General features: G+C 44.2%; 1 protein-coding gene across 3 annotated transcripts; it reads right to left on the bottom strand.

The window, feature by feature from the left end:
- Window positions 1-366: 366 nt before the first annotated feature.
- Window positions 367-16,713, bottom strand: fbxo38 (F-box protein 38). 3 transcript variants are annotated; one of them, XM_024382531.2, is made up of 21 exons: window positions 16,274-16,713; window positions 14,328-14,572; window positions 13,838-13,971; window positions 13,412-13,578; window positions 13,025-13,190; window positions 12,565-12,840; window positions 10,906-10,999; window positions 10,678-10,808; window positions 9,869-10,039; window positions 9,523-9,665; window positions 7,751-7,961; window positions 7,424-7,573; window positions 7,011-7,211; window positions 5,854-6,483; window positions 5,628-5,728; window positions 5,326-5,428; window positions 5,003-5,169; window positions 4,513-4,658; window positions 3,876-3,979; window positions 2,893-3,006; window positions 367-2,485 (listed from the first exon to the last, which is right to left on the bottom strand). In XM_024382531.2, the coding sequence occupies exons 2-21, from the start codon at window positions 14,456-14,458 to the stop codon at window positions 2,307-2,309; spliced, it is 3,519 nt and encodes a 1,172-aa protein (XP_024238299.1). In that variant the 5' UTR covers window positions 14,459-14,572; window positions 16,274-16,713; the 3' UTR covers window positions 367-2,306. The 3 variants fall into 3 exon arrangements, with proteins under 3 accessions (XP_024238299.1, XP_024238301.1, XP_024238300.1); XM_024382533.2 differs by having other exon boundaries at window positions 13,412-13,575; XM_024382532.2 differs by having other exon boundaries at window positions 14,328-14,520.
- Window positions 16,714-16,956: the final 243 nt, after the last annotated feature.

Below are 16,956 nucleotides of genomic sequence, written 5' to 3'. Positions count from 1 at the left end.
TCGTTTTACTGCAGCAAGGAAATGGATTATCCAGATGTAGGGCAGCATTTACACTTTCTAATTGAAAAGCTGGCAATCTACCTCCACTTGGATGACACCTGCTCATCTCTGCAAAACCAGGTGTTTTAGGCCTCTTAATGAAAAACACCTTAACCCCTATTTAGAGTGCACTACTTTTGAACAGGGCACTATATAGGGATCAGGGTGCCATTTGGGAGGCACACTCAGAATATATAGTCTCTTTTTAGATCTCACAACTTACGGTGAACTGGTCAGTCGAAATAAAATAAGAGGCTTAAAAAAAATATATGTTCACACCTGCATATGACATCACTGCCAGACAAAGCATGACACACACACTGACAGTGGTGCTCCACTTGATTCAGTTCTCCCTTTTTATTATGTGAAATAGTTTTTTTTATATAAACATATAAAACAAATCTTGGAAGATCCATTAAATACAGCACATCTGTACATGGGTTTTTGTACACAGGTTTTCTGCAGAGCTTAGCGTGTTTCTAGATTAACTTCACAAGCATTAGTAGCCTGGCTTTGGAAGAGGGTGGAGGGAGTCACCCAGACAAGAGAAAAAAGTAGAGCAGCAAGAAGGGGGTTATCACACTTTAAAAGGCTTTTTTTTTTTATCCGACTCTTAAAGTGCCCTTCAAAAATGTATTTCCTCGACTAACAGGAACACTGGGTTCTTTCACAGTTAACAGATTCAGCATTGCGTGCGTAGTTAAGACAAAATGAGTGTTTGTTTGCATACACCATCTGACTTCCTGCCGAAGAGCCTGTGTGAAACTCAAACATCCAAAGGGTAGGAGAGACTAGGGAACATCGAAGTGTCTTTTTCACTAATCCAGAGACCTAGAAAAGAAGCTTCAGAAGATATGGTACATTCCTGTACTGTTCTTTCTCCTACTTCCTTCTGTGTTCCAGTGCGATGCACATACATTAACAAAACTTGGTTGTGCTTCCTAAAGAGAAGTATTATTATACCACATAAGACACACTGTGGTGCTCATGTGTTGAAGGTCATCTTGCTTGGATACGATCTGCATGCTTGCAGTCATCTAGAGATGAATGAGACATGCTTTTACGACCCTCACTAGCCATGACCCTTGTTCAAAAACAACCAGCCAGTGCCATTCTTGAAGTCTCTAGAAATGTGGGTTCAATTAGAGGCGGGGAGAATTCTTAAATTATTTGTATGCATGAAAGATGCTTAACAATGAATGCCATTTCTTTTTTCCCCCTTTTCTTTAGGAACAGCTTACAGGAGAATTGGCGGGGGGAATTAATTGGTAACAAATTTATTTTGATACCGCCGCAGTTCTCTCTCGCTCTTGTTTTACAGAGTCGTGAGGTAAACAGAACTCCGCAAGACAGACCAGTCATAATGCACACCTAATGAACCTACCCCCCCCAACAACAGACCTCAGGAACAGAGGTGAAGGACTAAAACATAGAAAATACAAATTAAAACAAAGCATAAATAAATTAGCCAAAAAATTATTGGGAAAACAAGTTTTTTTTTTTTTTTTTTTACAAACAAATCTAAGGGCACTTCTAGCATCTAGCTTGAGGGTGCTTCTCTAAAGCTTGTGTCTTTGTCAGCACCAGAGGTAGGTGAAAACACCAAACTCCCGAAAACTGATATTCCTCCATTCCAGTGGAAATCTTGCCAAAACACAAAAAGGGAATTCAAACCCTCAAGAAAAATATCTTGGTGAAAACAGAATACCAAGCACTGCCCTTTCAATTCTCCAAGCTCAGGTACGTGGTTCTCTCTCGGTGCAGATCTCAGATTTATACAATAACATAGGCATACACACTTCCCTGGGTGCTTTAACATATACGCCGGTCCCCACACATAGTTTCAACATCACCTATACGGCGAGGTAGTGCATGGAAAGATCAACATAGCGTATCTATGAGTACGAATGGCAGGCAAGAGCAGAGCTTTAACTCCTCTAAGTTCAAGGAGCGGTCATTCCCCCACTGAGAAAAACCCTAAACAATGGCTGTGAGAAGACAACCAACCCACTGAGCAGCCTCTCGCTCTCCCTTCATGTAAGGTCAGAAAATACAAAACAAGGCAACTCGAGACAGACACTCCAGTGCCCCCTCCCTGGAGCTCCATTGAAAAATCTGTCAAGCACTGGTTCTCAACATTGGGTGGGTGGGTGCAATGGTCACAGTAGGAGCCTGGCAGGTAGACACCAGGGGTGCTGGGTCTCCACTCAAGACCTCCTCCCCTCCCTCTCAGCTCTCTCCCCCAGTCCAGGACAAAACAGGAGGCACTAGATGTAGTCATCGTCCACAGGTTCGCCCCGTACGTCACAGTAGTGGATGAAGACCACCACCACACGCTGGAAGACCCCGTGCCGCGTCTGGCGCCGCTCCGAGATCTCCTCACCGATGGTCTCCATGCAGATGTCTGCCGAGAGCTGGCCCTTCCTCCGCGGGGCGTAGATGGTGGCTGCAGGAGAGACACGGGAGAGGATGGTCGGTACCATAGCAAATGAGTAGAACGGGCTAGAAACCTTTCACCATGGCAATTTGACTGGTAAACTCATGGGTACACTCAAAATAGCTGCCAGTCCACCCATTATGGCATCATTGAATGTGGCTAGCACGTTATGATTGACAAGCAGACTCAAGAGTGCTACCGAGAAGGTACCTATCAGGGAAGTAGGCCCTAAAAGGTGCATTCCATTCTATTCATTTGAATGCCTCAAGAGACAGATCACAGTTCTCATATAACAACTGACAATGATCCTAGAAATAAGGGAGCAGGTTTGCTAGTCACTGTCGCCAGGTTGAGCACATGTGTATAGCAGGTAGGTAAAGATGGTGACAACTGGACAGGGGAGACGGTCAACTCACTGCTCTCATCATCCTCAAAGTCATAGCGTGCGTAGCTGTTGGGATCAGCTGTCCGTAGGGTACGGAGCCAGGGGAAGTCTGTGATCATGGAGTAGGGCGCTTCATCTACCAGTCCTACAGACAGTAAACACACACACACACACACACACACGAGAGACAAGCTACATCAGGCAGGGCAGAGTAGCTACCACCCCAAAATTGCAAGGGTAAAGTGAAGAAACACAATGTAGGTCTTGAATCATGAAAGCCAGAGGGGGCCAATGAATGAAGCATGGAAAAACACTAGAGCCGGGTGTACACTACGCGATTTTGGCCCCGATTTAGCGGTCCCAGACAAGTTTGACATCGGAGACAAAAATCCCCATGTTGTTGTCTACTCGGGGCCGACGCACGTTTAATGCGAGTGGGCCGGAGACGCAATTTGAGGGCTACCGATCCAGTCTTCGAGCAGTCCCAGACGTCCCGGTATTTTCAAACATGTTTGATTTTATCGGCACAAAAGCTGCAACGCTCTGGTAGTGGTAGATATGCAATGACAAGATTTGAAAACGGCAATCAGCAATAGCCAATAAAAGCTCTCCAGAGGAGCAGCCAGTGAGATGACGTATCACATCACCCAGAATGTGTACTCTCGAGCAGGAGCGATGACTACTACTAGCATGCGTTTACTTGCAAGCGTGAACGTCTGACTGAAAACCTTTGAGGCTGCTTTGAGCCATCAGTTCGTTCTAGCTATCTTATCACATCCTTGTTTTAGCGAGACAGGGTGGTATCGAGAATCCTCACGACCAAGTGAAGAATCATTTAGTGTGTGACTCCACAGCTGGCCTTAATTGGACTGTAGAGATCCCAGTAGACCAGCACTATTCACATGGTTTATTAATAGAGATGATGTAGAATAGAGTGACTAGAGAAGGATGTAGCTTTGCTGTGAAGAGACCGAGACCCAGTCTCAAAGGGTTTTAGACAGCACTTCATCTCACCCTCCAAGGTATAAATGTCTCGGCCCCAGGGGTAGCTGGGATACTTCTTGATATCCTCTTCCGTCCGCGTAGCTTCGGGGAAGAACTCGTACTTGATGAGTTCCCTGTTGATTAAATGAAAGTGGTTATTCATGTTGGGTTTATAGATGAAGGAAGGAAATGGGCATTGGTCCTTGATCACCAGCCCAACAGTCTAGTACAGGATGGCCGAATAGGGTCAGGAGAGAATCAACAGCGCCACCTGCTGGCCATAGTGAGAATGACACCGGGCCATCTTATTGGAAGAAACAGACTGGCAGCAACCCACTAAATATTATACTATAATATTATTGGGGCGGCAGGGTAGCCTAGTGGTTAGAGCGTTGGACTAGTAACCGGAAGGTTGCAAGTTCAAACCCCCGAGCTGACAAGGTACAAATCTGTCGTTCTGCCTGAACAGGCAGTTAGCCTAGGAACAGTGGGTTGTCATTGAAAATAAGAATTTGTTCTTAACTGACTTGTTAGATAAATAAAAGGTAAAATAATAATAATACTGGATTACATAGAAAAACTATTGGAAATTGAAACATCTAACCAAATCCATAAACAGAAAAGAGGGATATTAAAAAGGTATTATCAAGCAATATCTATGACTCACTGGCTGATGTTGGCGATGGTGTCCATCCAGCTGCGTACTCTGACCTTGTTCCTGACATTAGGAGGGTTGCTAAACTCGTGGATGATGGCGATGTGGTAGGGGTACGGCCCACGGAACAGCTTCCTCTCCAGGGCCAGAGAGTCAATCTAGGACAAGGTTTACAAACCATATCGGCCTAGTGGTTAGCGCGTTGAACTAGTAACCGCAAGGTTGTAAGATCGAATCCCCGAGCTGACAAGCTCAAAATCTGTCCTTCTGAACAAGGCAGTTAACCCGCTGTTCCTCGGCCATCATTGAAAATTTGTTCTTAACTGAAATTTTTTATTTTTACAATTTAAACTGGGGATACTTCTGCTAGGATTTAGTCAGAAATCATGCTCACATTTCCTGTGGAATCCATATCTGAACTAGGTTAAATGTTTTTAATTCAGTGTAAATTTCATTTGGAAATGAACAGGTTCCAGAGAGGAAGTCTGTGGTTCTGACTGACCTGCTGCATGGGGCGCATGTAGATGATGCGGTTTCTCTCCGGGGGCATGCGGAGGATCTGATCCAGGACCTGCTCCATGTCCAGCTTCTTACACTGGGCGTAGTCAAAGCGGTTCACTATGGGGGCACTCTCCACCTTCAGGTGCTTCAGCACTCTGCAGCGCGTGGCTGGAGGGACACAGAGAGGGGACGGCAGAGGGCCATTTAAAATGGCCAAATGGGGCGATTTGGGATTTAGCCTTCGTATGACAGAACGGCCCACTAATTATGTTCATTATCAAGCCTTGATCATATATCGAGGGAGAATATAGAAGGGAAACCTACCATGAACAAACATCATCTTAGGGCAGTCCTTCAGCACCAGGTCAGTGATGCCACAGTTTGTAAGGGTGATTCCCACTAGGTTTTTGGACTTCAGCGTCAGCACCTGAACGGCAATAGGGAGGGATAAGCAAAGGAAGGATGCTGCATTTAATATAGATTCCTAAATTTGACCATGTATGGCTTCGTTCCAAAATGGCAACCTGGCCTATTTCCTATGTACTGGTAATAAGGTGTCCAATCAATTTCTGTGCCGCTTTGCTCAGGAACAGTGGGTCTCTTCCTAGTATGTGTAGTGGTCCTACCTGTACATGGTCGTCCTCAGTGACCGGGTCACTGGTGCTGGTGGACTTGTCTGCTGTGCGTTTCCTCTTTACAGTGACCCGAGGCTTGGAATTGGACAACTCTGCATGACAAAACAATAGGAATTATGAGAAGCTGACAATATGACAATATGGCCTACATTTCAAATGATCAGCCTCACAATGTGTTTCATGCTATTACAGAGGGACTGCTTATCCCCTGTCTAACCTGACTCAGACACCAGAGGTACAGATGACAGTCTGCTGCGGGCGCGGGTGACAGGTCGCCTGGGGAAGCCATCTCTTAACCCTCTGGGCTGGGGCTCTACGCTGGCCTCCCTGGAGCTCTGACCCAACATCCTCTCACCACGGTGCCCCTCAGGCACGCCCCTCGCCAGGCTCTCTTCAGCAGGGTCCCTGGCCTCCAGCCCCTCTGCGCCTGCTCCCTCCCCCAGATCCTGCCTCCTCTCTGGGGTCCTGTCCCCTCCTCCTGACCCTCCAGAGGCTGGGTGGTTGGGCCCACTTTGAGTCCTTCCCTCTGGGATGGGGCGAGCCCTACTGCAGGTGCAGCGAGTCCTGACTGTACCTTCGTCCCCTACCCGGGCTCTGGACTGTTCCTCCTGGTTAGCAGAGTCTTCTCTCCAGTGGACAGAGCAGACACAGCCCCCCGTGGTACAGCCTGCCCCCCCAGCAGCCCCTGTCCCTGCAGCAGGCTCCTTGGAGTTCTTGTCTTTGTCAGGGACCTCAGTTGCAGCCTTCATGTCAGCTTTGATCTGCTCACTGGTGACCTGGCAACCCTTCTCACAGCTGGGCTCCTGCAGGGGTGGCCCTCGTCGACGCAGGGGCGTCTTCCCTTTATCTGCAACACACAAACACAGCACAGAACTCACAATAATAAAATGTAAATATAAGCCTTAGAAGCCATTTTGAGTTTTATGGCAAGGATAGAAAGTTAATTTTCATTGTCAGCAACCAGGTTCTTATGATCGCTTACAATCTATCATAATTGAAAGAGCTTATTTTTCATGTGAGGAGTAGGGATGAGCATTTGAAATGATTTCACCATTCAAATAATATCCTGAAATTCTTTCGGATATCCAGATAATCCATATAAAAACAATTGCTTGATGAATCAGAATGGCGCAATTGCAGAGGAAAGAGATACCACAACAGAGGGCGGGCTGCTATTCTCCTGTATTTTTAGCTAACAACAACAGTGAAAGAGAAGTCTGATGCTCGCCATGATAGAACAGATTCTGATAGAACTTTTACATTGTAATTTTTTAGGCCTATATTAACAAACCTAAAATCGAAAACTCACAAGTTAAAACAGTTGTCTCAGATATTTTGAATAACCGTGCCAATCTCTACATTTTAGAGACTCACTAATGTGTGTGGCTGCCTCCTCAGCAGTGGCAGTCTTGCCAGTGGGCTGCGGTGGTTCAGGAGGATAAGTGGTCAGTTGTTGCTGCTGCTGCTGGGGCTGGCCTGGAGCCTGGGTTCTGGCAGGGCCCTCCTCATCCTCACTGTCCGAGTCGAAAATCACCACTGGAGGTTTCTTCACCACACACTGAACACCACTGGGACCTAAGCGCGTGGGGGAGGGGGGGGATAGGGTGCGGTGGAGAAACACAGAAGAAAAAAAAGAGCGGGGAGCAAGATGGTCTGTTTATCTCTGACTGAGGAGATGAGAAATAGAGAAAATAGTGGAGAGAAAAACAAATAAAATGAGAAAAGTCCGTTCTCATGTAAACTCGCTTAAATATGTGCCACTGTAGTGGAGTTAGTTCTGTCCAGACCTGCTTGCTCCTCGTCTGCGTTGTCTGGCCGAGGGTTGGCAGCAGGCTGACTGGGACCAGGGGGTTCCATCTCATCTGCAGGCCAGGCCTGGACCACGGCCTCAGCCTCGATGTTCTCATCCTGCAACATCCTGTTCACCTCAGGAAGCTCTGGAGGAGAGGAAAAGAAGTAAGGTCATGAGTTTGTAGCGGTATATTACGCAGCTAAGATCCCCCATGTCAGCAATAGTAGCCATGTTGACGATGTCATTACAACTTTAACAAAAATGTAGCAATGTTATAACACTGTCAAGTAGTAATGTTGTAACAATGCGAGCAGCAGGGTACCGTCGGCCCTGTGTTGAGGTTGAGGCACGACAGCTGCACCCTCCTCGTTGTCATTGTTGTGCGGTGGGATGTTGGGTGCATCGTTGTTGTTGTTGTTCTGGTGGTTGTTGTTGTTGTTATTGTCATTGTCATTGTTAGAGTTCTGGTTGCTGACCAGGGCAGAGGAGACCCCTATCCCAGTGCCAGCACTCAGACCCACACGGGCACAGCCCTGAGGGAGAAACAGAGGGAACACACTAAATGTATTGGGTAAAGTGTTATGGAATGTAATGTCATGTAATATTTAGCATTTTATGTAACTGCCTTAATGTTGCTGGACCCCAGGAAGTGTAGTAATGGGGATACTTAATAAATACAAAAAAAGATCAAAGACCATCATGACCGAGTATTTATTGAACAGATGGTCAGGGGGCCAGAACATAATTACAAATCATTTGTAGACTGCAAATTGACCATAAGAAGCCCAAACAGATATTTCCTAAAACATAAGAATTTCAAACCTTGTTTACATTTGTATAAACTATCACATACATCGAGTATACCAAACATTAGGAACACCATCCTAATATTGAGTTGCATCCCCTTTTGCCCTGAAAAAAGCCTAAATTCTACAAGGTGTCAAAAGCATTTCACAGGGATGCTGGCCCATGTTGACTCCAATGCTTCCCACAGTTGTGTCAAATTGGCTGGATTTTTTTTGGGTGGTGGACCATTCTTGATACACACGGGAAACTGTTGAGCATGACAAACCTAGCGGCGATGCAGTTCTTGACACACTCAAACTGGTGTGCCTGGCACCTACTACCATACCTCGTTCAAAGGCACTTAAATCTTTTGTCTTGCCCATTCCCTTCTGGCCATATCTTGCCCATTCCCTCTGACTGGCACACAGACAATTGAGACATGGATTGTGTATAAAGGCCTCGTTAACCTGTCACCTCCCCTTCATCTACACCAATTGAAGTGGATTTACAAGTCACATTAATAAGGGATCATAGCTTTCACTTGGATAGTCAGTCATGGAAAGAGCAAGTGTTCCTAATATTTAGTACACTGTGTATATCGCTTTTATTATGCATGGGAATACTTTGTAACAGATTTCCAAAATTAAATTCACATGGAGCTGATTTGCTGGTGTTCTTAATGTCTTTCATGACCAACAATACAATTAAAATAAATAATGTTTAGGGGAACCCTGACCTATGAGGTGTTAACATTTTTGTCCAGTTTGGACTAAGCATAGAACTTCATATTCAGTCACAATCCCTGTTGTTAGATCACATCCAAGGTGGTTAATATTCTATATCTGGTCTTCTAGTCTATAGCTCTTTTGGTAGCGCATGGCTTGCAAAACCAGAATAGTGGGGTTTGATTTCAAACACCCGTATGAAAGAAAAGTTGCACCCTAGTGTAGTAGATTTCGAAATGTTGTTTTGCATCAGCAGTTATCTTGTTAGGTCAGTCACTTAGCCCATGTCAGCTAACATTTTTTCGATTATTAAATTAGTTTAGCGGCCAGCTATCTAAACTTGTTATCATGGTCGAATTACTGGCCGGGGGTCCCCATTGATTTTGTTAGTCAGTCTCACATAGATATATTAAAAATAACAAACATTTATCTACACCCTATGGCAAAAATGTATAGAATTCCAGTAAATTAGCTGTAAAACGGCTTATTTTCCTCTCCAACCCATGGCAAAATTGCACAAAACTCAAAAATGTCAACATTTTCTCTCTGCTGTCATGAGGGGGGCCCAGTGCAGTGGACTTACCTTGGGTGGCTCTCTGAACATCTGGTCCAGGGAGATGAACTCCAGGCTGGGAAGCAGTTCAATGAACTGGCTGAATGACTCCAGCTTGATGGCATGGCAACGCACCAGAGTCAGGTCCACCAAGCGACTCCACCGCGAGTGGTCTGATGACAACACAGACACAGTTCTCAGTGTCCTCTAAGCTTTCAATGTTCATGAGCCTGCCCTAGTCATTTAAGTAAAAACCCATAAAATGATCCGTTTCATCAAAGCTAAGAATGCATACTGCTTCAGGCAAGGTATTAAAAAAGGTAAAAAAATAAATAAAAGACCCTAAAAACCACAAACAGATGATTTGGTCCATTACCTGTAATCCACTTGTGTGGGTTGTGGAGGTGGGGGCAGTTGTATATGACCAGATACTTGATGGAGGAGAACACCTCGTTGACAGCCTTCATCCCGATGTCTGTGATGATACCTGGGTTTTCAATGACGTCAGCCAGGCCATACTTCACTAGCTCAGAGTGACTCATTTTACCTAACCAAGAAAATACATTACAATCAATACATTTTATGTAATAGCATAACCATAAACTACAGTTAAAAGGCTAGACTTTTTATTTTTATGGAGCATCGTCCTACTTAGCTACATATTTTTTTGTTTAAATAGTTTCAGAAAGTAGATTATGGGGTAGAATAGTAAAGAGGAGGGAAGTAGGAAAGTGTAAGGAGTGGTATTCATATCCTTTGCCCATAGACAATGTGTTTTGTAGGCAGGTTTCCGCAAGATGGGCAATCTCAAAGTCAAAATGGACTATATCTGAAAAGTTCAAGAGAAAAAAAAAAAGTTGCTTTTTGGTCTTAATTTATGGTTAGGCATTAGGGTTAGCAATGTGGTTATGGTTAGGTTTTTAAAAAAAAAATCTGATTTTAAGACTTTGCTGCCATACCAGCTAGTGACCACTCCGCAGAGCGTTTTGCACTTCCTAACGTTTACTTGAACAGTAACTGAATACCGATGCTTGCTTTATATAGCAAGCCATGGCCACACGACTCACTGTCTGTAGGAGCGAACCATTTTCGTGAACGGGGTGGTGTACCTAATACACTGGCCAGTGTATATAACTATAAAATATTCTAAGTTTTAGATAACAACTTAGGCCTTAACTGACTCACACTGCAATAGGAACTCATCAACGTATCCAAGGTGCAAAGTCTCAAACTGGGGAAATTCCAGCTCAGCCATCTTCAGTGCAGAGAACACCCCGTCTTTGGTTAGGGAAGGTTGGATTCGAACTTCATGTAATCTAGATACACAAATAAAACAAATAAAGCACTAGCTAAATCTCACTATTCATCACGTTTATCCATTTGCTTTACTCAATTAGTGAGTTCTTCGCTTACCTGCGTGCAGCAGTGATGATGAGGTAGCCCAGGTCAACTTCAAGTGCATTCTTACAGGCACCAAATACAATAGTGTGCAAATTGCGAAATCCACCTGGGGCACAAAGGGTAGGTATAGCCATTTCATCTAGCATGTTCATGGAATGCATTTTGATGTGCAACATGTCAAAAAAGGATCCAGAATAATCCAATATATTTTTGGCTCTAGAGATTCATTTGCCTGCATGTTTATTTATATTTTTGCATATTGGCCTAAACTATGCTTGGGAAATCAAAACACAGTGCCTATTTTGAGGGGTGACCTAGCTAGTTAGCTACTGTTCGTACGTTAGCGATGATGGCGGTTGCCTGAAGCATGATTCTATCATGACCAGATTAGCTAAATAATGCTGTTTTATTGACAGTAACGTTACTTGCTCATGTCTAATAGGTCCTTGGGACGTCCAACTGATTGTCGCCCCATTTTACTTTCAAATTTGAGTCTTTAAAATTGTCAGAAAAACACCACTTTCATGTACCACACGAGAAAGTGGAAACTCAAAACACATTAGCTAGATTGCTAACTCTAAATATGATTGTTGCTAGATAGCCATGGAATTGATCTAACAGTAAATGTATAATGTCCTACAAAAACTTTCCATTGGTTGGCCTACATAGGCTACTTGATGTAATCATTGCAAATGGCGCATCATCTCAATTACATAGTTTGTAAAGTGGTGTTATTTCCTCTATTGACAGTTGAGAAATAATTGTTATGCTCGCAAAGCTGAGACTCCTATTTTTTTTTTTAAACAACAGTAGCGGTAGTTGTTTTAATTGTTTACTGCAATTAGCCTACATTTTCAAAATGTTGCTCAACTGTCAGTATGCTTGCGCTTATCAAAATGCATCTTTCCCTTCACTCCGTGTGCAAAAAGGGAGGCGCAGGAGTGCGAGCCAGGAGCGAAACAGCAACAGGGCAAATACTTTCATTGCAGGAAGCAGGTTAATGCACATTACTGTTGACGAAATAATGGTTTTAGAACACAAACATCTGCAGGGACGTTGTATAGCCTAATCGCTGACATATGCAAAATTGCGTCGGTAAGAGGAGGGCAATGTCGGTGTCTGTAATTTTCAACAACAATTAGGCAGTGGCACAATATAATGCAAAAACTGTAGTCATGGTCACATTTTTTAAGACCTTTGAAAACTGAATTTAAGGTTAAAAAAAAAAAACTTTATTTAACTAGGCAAGTCAGTTTAAAGAACAAATTCTTATTTTCAATGACGGCCTAGGAACAGTGGGTTAACTGCCTGTTCAGGGGCAGAAAGACAGATTTGTACCTTGTCAGCTCAGGGATTTGAACTTGCAACCTTTCAGGTACTTGGCCAATGCTCTAACCACTAGACTACCCTGCTGCCCATTTAAATCAGATACATTAATGTAAGACGTTAAGGAACCGTGGACACCCTGATACTTATTGGACTGGTTTCCCAGACACAGATTTAGCCTAGTGCTGGACTAAAAATACCTGCTATTAAGGTTCCCTATTGACCATGTTTTTAGTCCTTAGTCCTAGTCTTAATCTGGGTCAGGGAAACTGGCCCATTATTGAGCATGACACACACACCTCCAGATGTACTGAATTAAATATAATTACGATGGTCCTTCGTTACCTGACCTCCAGCTGTCCTCCACCACATGCTGGATGAGCCCCCCAAGGAAGGGCACTCTGACCAACTCCAGCTGCTCCAGGTTGCGGGCCGAGGCAAGGCCCGTCACCAGGGGCACGTACTTCAGAGAGTTGGTGGGGCCAGCGCAGTTCCTCATCACAAAGGTCCGCAGGCTGACACACAGGAAGTCTTTGAAGGGCTGGGGCTTGGTGAGGCGAACCCACTTCAGGTACAGGTGTCTTAGCATGGAGACGCACGGGATCTCTGGCACATTCACCCCTGGGATGTAAGAGAGGAGTACATTGAGTGAGTACACTGTGGTGAGTGTCATTAGTCTGGTAATTATTAATTATGCCATTGAGCACAACAGAGTTGGCGAAAGCCCACACAGATCTGCTACCAGTCTAGGGTGCCATGACCTAAACAGATTGGGAGATATATACCTAGTCCTTGATATACTCACCAACAAGATGCAGGGTTTGTATTTTGGCTGCGATTGGGATGGTGAGCTTGTTTTCAGGGGGAATGGGGAACGCCCCGTTGCGGTTGCGGAACTTCCCCAGGATGTGGACCTGAGGCATGTAGTTCCAGATTGCCTCCACCAACTCCAGATGAGATGTCTCCACTCCCTGCAGATAGACAAAGACATCTTAGTGTAGACAAACCTAGCAAAACATATTTAGGAGTAATACAGTATCATAGCAATGGTATAACTCAAAATGGATCACATCAATATAAAGATATTTAGGTCAACCTAAAAAGGCTTTCAAGATCACCTCACCTATTTTCTGAATTGAAAAACATGACAGTCACAATTGTTCCTGGCCTGGTCTGTTAGACCCAGACTCACCAGCAGGTTGGGGCAGGCCTGAAGTGCCTCCAGTACTCCTGGGATACTGAAGGCCTCGTATCCCCGGACTCTGCGGCGCTCCAGGTAGCGGGGATGAAGCCCATACAGCTGCTCCAGGTCTGGCATCTTCTTCAGCAGCATGAGGAAACTGCAGTCTGTGAATCCTGCTCCATGGCACCAGGCCAAAACAGTTTCAGAGGGTTAACTAAAGAGTGCATTGACACTTTTTTTGTAAGCCCACAATCATTCAATATCACAGAGTATGTATATATTACCTACAATCTTAGCTGCTTTAGACTTTAAGGTTAATTTATGTTTGACAGTGCTTCAAAATCAATTATCAACTATTCTGTACCCTAAAGGATGATATGCATCATCAATATCCTCCTGCTACCTTCCAAACATGCCATGTACCTCTCTGCCTACCTGAGGGCATGTACTCCCACCAACGGCTAGCACACAGGTCCACCACCTTCACCACCCGCAGGTACAGTGTCACAGCTTCCCGAAGCTTCCGAGAAAGGCACTCCATACACATGATGTCCTGCATGGGCAGATACCTGCATGGAGGGGGGATAAAGGAGGGAAATATTTACAGCTACCCTATCTTGGTCATTGTGGCAGAGTATCACCTTTGAGGGTCAAAAAAAGAAAAAGTTAAATTGTAAAATAATCAGATTTTGTAAAAGCACATTGAGATTTTCAGTCTAAGCAAGGACCAATGATGACATCACATTGTCATGTCAGAGGGTGAACAGTATCAAATAACGCTTATGTCCCAAATCGCACCGTATTCCCTATATAGTGCTCTACTTTTGACCATAGGGGTCCTGGTCAAAGTGCGTGCACTATATAGGGAATGGGGTGCCTTTTGGGGGATACCCCCATTGAATTCTGTTCTTTGACACTCACTGACCGGAATATGTGGCAGAGGACCTCATGGGAGAGTTCATTGATGTAGTCCTTGGGCTCCTCCAGTCTGTAAGGATTGGCAGCTCCCCCACTGGCGAGCTGTGTCTTGGTGGACTTCCGCCTCGGGCCCATCATGTCCAGGGCAGTGAGATATTCACCCAGAGAAGGTAACAAACTCACTCCCTCTCACGCGGGCCCTGTTATTCAGGCATGCACACAAGGACACGCAAACTCTCACTGATGATACTTCTGCAAGAGAACATTTTTTTCCCTCAGTCTGGGATAAAGATGCCGTACTTTGTGGACCAAAAGTGAAAGATACTCAAGTCACCAAGCATTACTTGAACAAAAAGATAGTAATAAGTAAATATGACAACGTTTGCAGACTCAACGATTTACGATGGAGTTGATCAGCGACTAGTGTGGGCTGACTGGAGCACTGACATCACATAAAAGTTTGTATAAACGCGGGCTCTTCTTTGGATGCTGAAATACGGAGTTTAAGATAAAACATATATTTGACATCGGAACTACAGTCCACCCACACTAGTCACTGCCATCTTAAATCATGGAGTTAAGTTTAGCAGCCTGGTTTCATAGACTAGACGTAACATAGTAAATCTGAGACACTCAAATTAGTATGATGTGTTACATTTGGTATGGTTGGTTGGGGTGGATGGGTGGGCATATAATGTATATAATCAGTGAACCAGAATCTGGCCTTACAGGAGATGTTGCATATGGCGATTCTCCTTTATTAAGCCCAGGAAGGTTGTTATATAATCTGGCTAGTTGAATGGCTGCTTCCTGGGCTTAAAGGAGAGTCGCCATATTCAACGTCTCATGTAAAGCCAGGTTCTGGTTCAGACAATCAGTAGCTTAACTATTGAGTTCATTCAACAGAGTACCACAGTATGAGTCACAATACCCATAAAAGCTAGAGGTCAAACAGGGAGATAGCTTCAATCATTTTTTCCACCATTCACTTCCCCCCCCATAGGGGATTTTAGAAAAACCTTAAAATAAGTGCTGTTTCTCATGTCCATCGCATGACGTTTTGATAACCCTGTAAATATCTCTAGGACAAAGTGACTTATCAATATATTTGCCTACAATTATCCCAAAATTAGTTAGCTGCTAATGTGGCTATCACAAAGAACTACAAATGATATCAGGCTCTGGGCGAGACTGCAGAGGCAAAGGTGTTAAGAATCTCTGGATTAACTATCCAGATGTAATAAACGGAATACATTTATTTAAAATGGACAATTCTGTGAACTGTCGTGTAAGTTTTAAATTGACACAATACCTGGTAGCAAAGGTGTCCACTAGAGATGACATGCAGGAGCTTGCAGGGATTTGTAGTTTTGCATTTGTCTACTTTGATGCATTTTAGAATCAGTAAATAAAGCAGGATATACTGACAAGTCACCTTGTCCTAGAGCGATTTACATGGTTATCAAAAAGTCAAGCCAGGGTAAGCCTACACGAAACACTGCCCTTAATTTTAAGTGTTTCTAAAAAAAAAAAACTATGGGAAAAATGAATGATGGAAAAACGGTTGGAACCATTTCCCTGTTGGACTACTAGGTGTTATGGGTATTATGACACCTCCACTGTGGTGCTCTATAGGCTGCTTAACACACCAATTAACACAATAGCCAGGTAGCTAATGCTAACTTAACTAGCTAGCAAGCTACTGTGTTCATTACAGTATTTCTGCATAAACTGAAAGCCATAAAAAGCCAAGGCTTCCTATTACATGACAGCATTTTAGAAGACTAAATACATCTCCAGCAAACGAACGAAACCCACTAAAAAGTGAGACAATGGACATAAATAACGCAAAGTAACAATTAACAAGCACGGGCCACCCCAAAACACAAACAGTTAGCAATGACTAGCTATTACCAGCTAGCTTTGTAGCATGTTTTGCTAAGCAACATTCACCTTTCAGGCTAGTGAGAATTCACGAAGAGAGGGCTGAGGAACATTTGATTCTTTCCAAGTTCTATACAGGTTCTCGTCAGTTGGCTTGCAAGCAAGTTGACTCTTCTTCGAAGCTTTCAATCGCTCAATACAGTTTGACTCAGACAGCTGGCTGGCTAGCTAGCTGGCTGGCTAACAACATCCCCACCCGACACCCGTGGAAGTAACTTAAAGCCTTTTGCGGCAGTGGCAAGCACTGAAAAACAGTTTTAGTTATCCGGTGGTTCTATCTGAACTAATCGTTGTCTGAGGACTTGGACCGGGCCTCTCTGTCTGTCTCCAGGAGGTCCGATAAACACAGCATATGAAAGATGAACTCGCACCTCGATATCTGCGCTCAGATCAGAGACGTACTTCCGCCATACACGCGTACCTCGATTTCTGCGCTCAGATCAGAGACGTGCTTCCGCCATACAAACGCTCCGCCCTACTGTGAATGTACACTAGATAGCGGTAAATTGCCGCGTGCCGCTTAGGCCGCCCATTGTGACTCGCTTGTGGGCGTGCTGGCAGCATTTTCGATTGTGCGTCAAGAATTCAGCATAGCAAGTTTGTATGAAGGTCTAGTTATTAATTAGTACATAGTTCAATAGTAATATCCTCGAAAACGCTCTGGTGACAAACAAACTTTGCTGCCCTGTTTC

The sequence above is a fragment of the Oncorhynchus tshawytscha genome, linkage group LG21, assembly GCF_018296145.1.
Source record: "Oncorhynchus tshawytscha isolate Ot180627B linkage group LG21, Otsh_v2.0, whole genome shotgun sequence".
Classification (NCBI taxonomy): domain Eukaryota; kingdom Metazoa; phylum Chordata; class Actinopteri; order Salmoniformes; family Salmonidae; genus Oncorhynchus; species Oncorhynchus tshawytscha.
This window is presented reverse-complemented; position numbering and strand designations above follow the sequence as displayed.

Coding starts and splice junctions, on each gene's coding strand:
- fbxo38 (XM_024382531.2), bottom strand. CDS start 14,458: ATGATGGGCCCGAGGCGGAAGTCCACCAAGACACAGCTCGCCAGTGGG. Junction 12,841..13,024: donor ACAAACCCTGCATCTTGTTG/GTGAGTATATCA, acceptor CTTACATCCCAG/GGGTGAATGTGCCAGAGATC. Junction 3,980..4,512: donor ACCATCGCCAACATCAGCCA/GTGAGTCATAGA, acceptor TTTAATCAACAG/GGAACTCATCAAGTACGAGT.